The 3,989-nt window shown below is 38.7% G+C and overlaps 1 protein-coding gene across 1 annotated transcript; it reads right to left on the reverse strand.

Moving 5' to 3' along the window:
• Nucleotides 1-1,766: 1,766 nt before the first annotated feature.
• On the reverse strand, nucleotides 1,767-3,269 carry LOC144252449 (uncharacterized). The gene is made up of 2 exons (XM_077794764.1): nucleotides 3,206-3,269; nucleotides 1,767-2,347 (listed from the first exon to the last, which is right to left on the reverse strand). The coding sequence occupies exons 1-2, from the start codon at nucleotides 3,267-3,269 to the stop codon at nucleotides 1,767-1,769; spliced, it is 645 nt and encodes a 214-aa protein (XP_077650890.1).
• Nucleotides 3,270-3,989: the final 720 nt, after the last annotated feature.

Raw genomic sequence — 3,989 nt, forward strand, 5'->3', positions numbered from 1 at the left:
TCTTACAGTTACACGATTTACTACTATTACTTAGGCTTACTCCTAATGAACTTATATTTTATGCTTACTTCTAACTTATTACAGGGCAATTTAACATTATTTATCCCATAGTACTTATTTTTTTAAATTTTATATTATTTATTCTGCTTATCAATATGGTACACCCTTTGCTTATTCTAATTCAGTGTGAAAACACCAGAGAACTCATACTGCAGAGAGCCTATATGAATGTAAACAGTCTGGAAAAGTTTAGTACTTCCACTCACCTTCAAGAACAGATGCACTTATACTGCTGAGCAAGTATAATGTAAGCAATGCTGGAAAGGTTTCACTTATTCTTATCAGCTTTAAATCATAAATTCATACTGGATAGAAGTATTTTTGCTGTCAAAATGTGTGAAAGCTTTTAATTGATCTTTCTACCTTCAAATACAAGAACAAACACACTGGTGAGTGTTATGGTTTGAGTCTAATCAATATAGATTATAGATTGTAGATATAAGATATTGATAAGCATGTACATGAAATAAATCATACTGGAGAGGCCTCTCTCCAGTATGATTTATTTCATGTACATGAAGATAATCACAACTTGTAAATGTTTTGCCCTACTGTTTACATTCAAATGACTCTTCTTTAGAATAAATATATGTATGTAAAATCCTCAGGAAGAAGTAAAGGCTTTCCTTGTATACATTCATAATGTTTTTTCCCATTGATATTTCTTATGTATTTGAAGAAGCCAAACTATTGAAATTAATACCACATCACTTATGTCATAGGGCCTTTCTCCTCTATGAGATTGTTCACTTATATTTTAGAAAAAGGGAGAAAATATGAAAATTTTAATACATTTTTTATCTTCATAGAGCTTCTCTCCAGGGTAAGTCTGCTCATGCACGTGAAGATGAATGGTAAAACTAAGTTTGACCACAATGTTTACAGACATGAGGCTTCTCTCCAGTATCAGTTTTTTCATGGGACTGAAAGCCATCAAATGAAGCAAAAACTTTCCCATGTTGTTTACATTCATAGCATTCTTTCCTGTATGAATTCGTTCATGTGGGTGAAGTAGAATGGACTGTGTGAAGGCTTTGCCACACTGCTTAAATTCATAGGGCTTCTCTCCAGTATGAGTTTAATTATGTATTTGAAGGTAAGAGGACCTAGTGAAGGCTTTCTCACTTTGTTTACATTCATAGGTCTCATTTCCTATATGAGTTCATTCATGTGAGTGAAGCTGACTGAATGTAGCCAAACCTCTTCAAGGTTGCTTACATTCATAGGGCGTCTTTCCTATATGAGTTCTTTTATGTTTGTGAAGCTGACTGCTTAACCCAAAGTCTTTCCCACATTGTTTACATTCATAGGGCTGCCTTACAGTATGAGTTATTTCATGTGAGTGACGGTAACTGGATGATGCAAAGTCTTTCCCACATTGTTTACCCTGATAGGGCTTCTCTCCAGTATGAGTGTTTACGTATTTGAAGGTGAGAGGACCAGGTGAAGGGTGTTCCCACATTGTTTAATTCATAGGGCTTCTTTCCAATGTAAATCTATTCATGCACATGAAGTTAGGGGTAAAAAAAAGGATTTGTTTACATTTATTTATATTTGTATACATTTATAGGAGTTTGTTCACATGTTTGAAGGGAAAAGGGCCAGGGGAAGGCTTTTCCACATTGTTTACATTCATAGGGCTTCTCTCCAATATGAGTTTGCTTATGTATTTGAAGGGAAGAGGAAGAAGTGAAGGCTTTTAAACATTATTTACATTTATAGGGCTTCATTCCAATGTGAGTCTGTTCATGCACATGAAGATAAGTGGAACAACTAAAGGCTTTCCCACATTGTTTACATTCATAGGGCTTCTCTCCAGTATGAGTTCGTTCATGAATTTGAAGGGAAGAGGGCCAGGGGAAGGCTTTCCCACATTGTTTGCATTCATAGGGCTTCTTTATTCTATGATATTTTTCTTGTGAGTGAAGGTGACTGGATGTAGCAAAGGCTTTCCCACATTGTTTACATTCATAGGGCTTCTCTACAGTATGAGTTTCTTCATGTGAGTGAAGGTAACTAGATCTACCAAAGGCTTTCCCACATTGTTTACATTTATAGGGCTTCTCTTCAGTATGAGTTCGTTTATGTATTTGAAGGGAATAGGGCCAGTGGAAGGCTTTTCCACATTGTTTGCAATCATAGGGTTTCTTTATAGTATCAGTTTTTTCATGTGCATGAAGATGATTGGATGCAGCAAAGGCTTTCCCACACTGTTTACATTCATAGGGCTTCTCTGCAGTATGAGTTTCTTCATGTGAGGGAAGGTGACGGGATGTAGCAAACGCTTTCCCACATTGTTTACACTTAAAAGGCTTCTCTCCAGTATGAGTTCATTTATGTATTTGAAGGGAAGATGGCCAAGCAAAGGCTTTTCCACATTCTTTGCATTCATAGGGCTTCTTTACCATATGAGTTTTTTCATGTGCGTGAAGGCGACTGGATGTAGCAAAGGCTTTCCCACACTGTTTACATTCATAGGGCTTCTCTGCAGTATGAGTTTCTTCATGTGCACGAAGGTGACTGGATCTAGCAAAGGCTTTCCCACATTGTTTACATTTAAAAGGCTTCTCTCCAGTATGAGTTCGTTCATGTACTTGAAGGGAAGAGGGCCAGGGGAAGGTTTTTCCACACTGTTTACATTCATAGGGCTTCTTTAGAGTATGAGTTTTTTTTTTTATGTGAACAAAGGTGACTGGATCTAGCAAAGGCTTTCCCACACTTTTCACATTGGTAAGGATTCTCTCCAGTATGTGTTTTATTATACTTTCGAAGGGAACTGGAACAAGTTAAGTCTTCCCCAGGTTGCTTACTTCCATATATCTTCTCCCAAGTATGAGATTGTCCACATTTTTCAAAACTCCGGAAACAATTGAACTCTTTTCTACAGGTCAAATATCCATAAGGTCCATTGACATCATGCACTGACACTTGTCTTTGAATACTGGTGAAAGAAATGAAGGAATTCCTGTTCTGTTTAACTTCATATGGTTTCCCTCCACACTCCTCATTCTTATATGATTTGTTTGCACAGTGAGATTGAGGCAGAAGGATCTCGAGTTCAAATCCAGCTTCAGCAAAAAACAAGGTGCTAAGCAGCTCAGTGAGACTCTGTCTCTTACATCTCTCCCAGGATTTGTGTTCTGATCTTCAACATTTTGGTCCTCCCATCTGACTCCTATAGAAGCCAGGTTTCTAAGGACTTCCTGCATCACATCTCTGTGGAGATTCTTCTGGGAAAGATCAAGCAGAGCCCACTTCTCCTGGGTGAAGTTCACAGCCACATCCTCAAAGGCCACTGAGGTCACTTCCTGCCTTCTGAGGAGACCAGACATCCTTCCTATGGATCTCAGCCAGTGTAGGTCACAGGGAGACAGATCTGAGACATAGCCACTTGGGCCTCATGCAGCAGAGAAGACACAGTCTTTCTGCAACCATATTAGAAGAAATCTTCCCTGTTTCTTTTTCCAAGTAGCATCCAAAAGGCCAAGCCCTGGAATTATATTTTAAACCACTCTTCCATCCCCATTGCAAAAAAGAACACATCGTTTGGGGCCACTGGGGTGACCCGCCGTCCTCCGGAGGAATATCCCGGGTACCCGAGCTGGTCGGGGACTCAGGCTACACGGAGCACCTGGGGATTCGGGAAGAAGACGCGGAAGCAGTGGGTGAAGAACTCAGTGAGCAAGGAGGAAAACAAACTTGTCCATTTTTAATAAAGTTTAAAAATGAACTATTTTAAGAAAATAAGGGCAATAAATAGGAAAATGGATGCTGAGTTGGTTTTTACCAGTGTGTTCAACAAGTGTTCCACAACTGCATAACTGATGGTATTGGAGTAGTGGTGCAGAATATACAAAGGTCCTTAGATGCTTTCTCTTAAAAGAAACTTATGATCATTTAGATCAAGCTAAACAAGCTAATCAAAATTC

Source organism: Urocitellus parryii, unplaced genomic scaffold, assembly GCF_045843805.1.
Source record: "Urocitellus parryii isolate mUroPar1 unplaced genomic scaffold, mUroPar1.hap1 Scaffold_43, whole genome shotgun sequence".
Taxonomy (NCBI): Eukaryota; Metazoa; Chordata; class Mammalia; order Rodentia; family Sciuridae; genus Urocitellus; species Urocitellus parryii.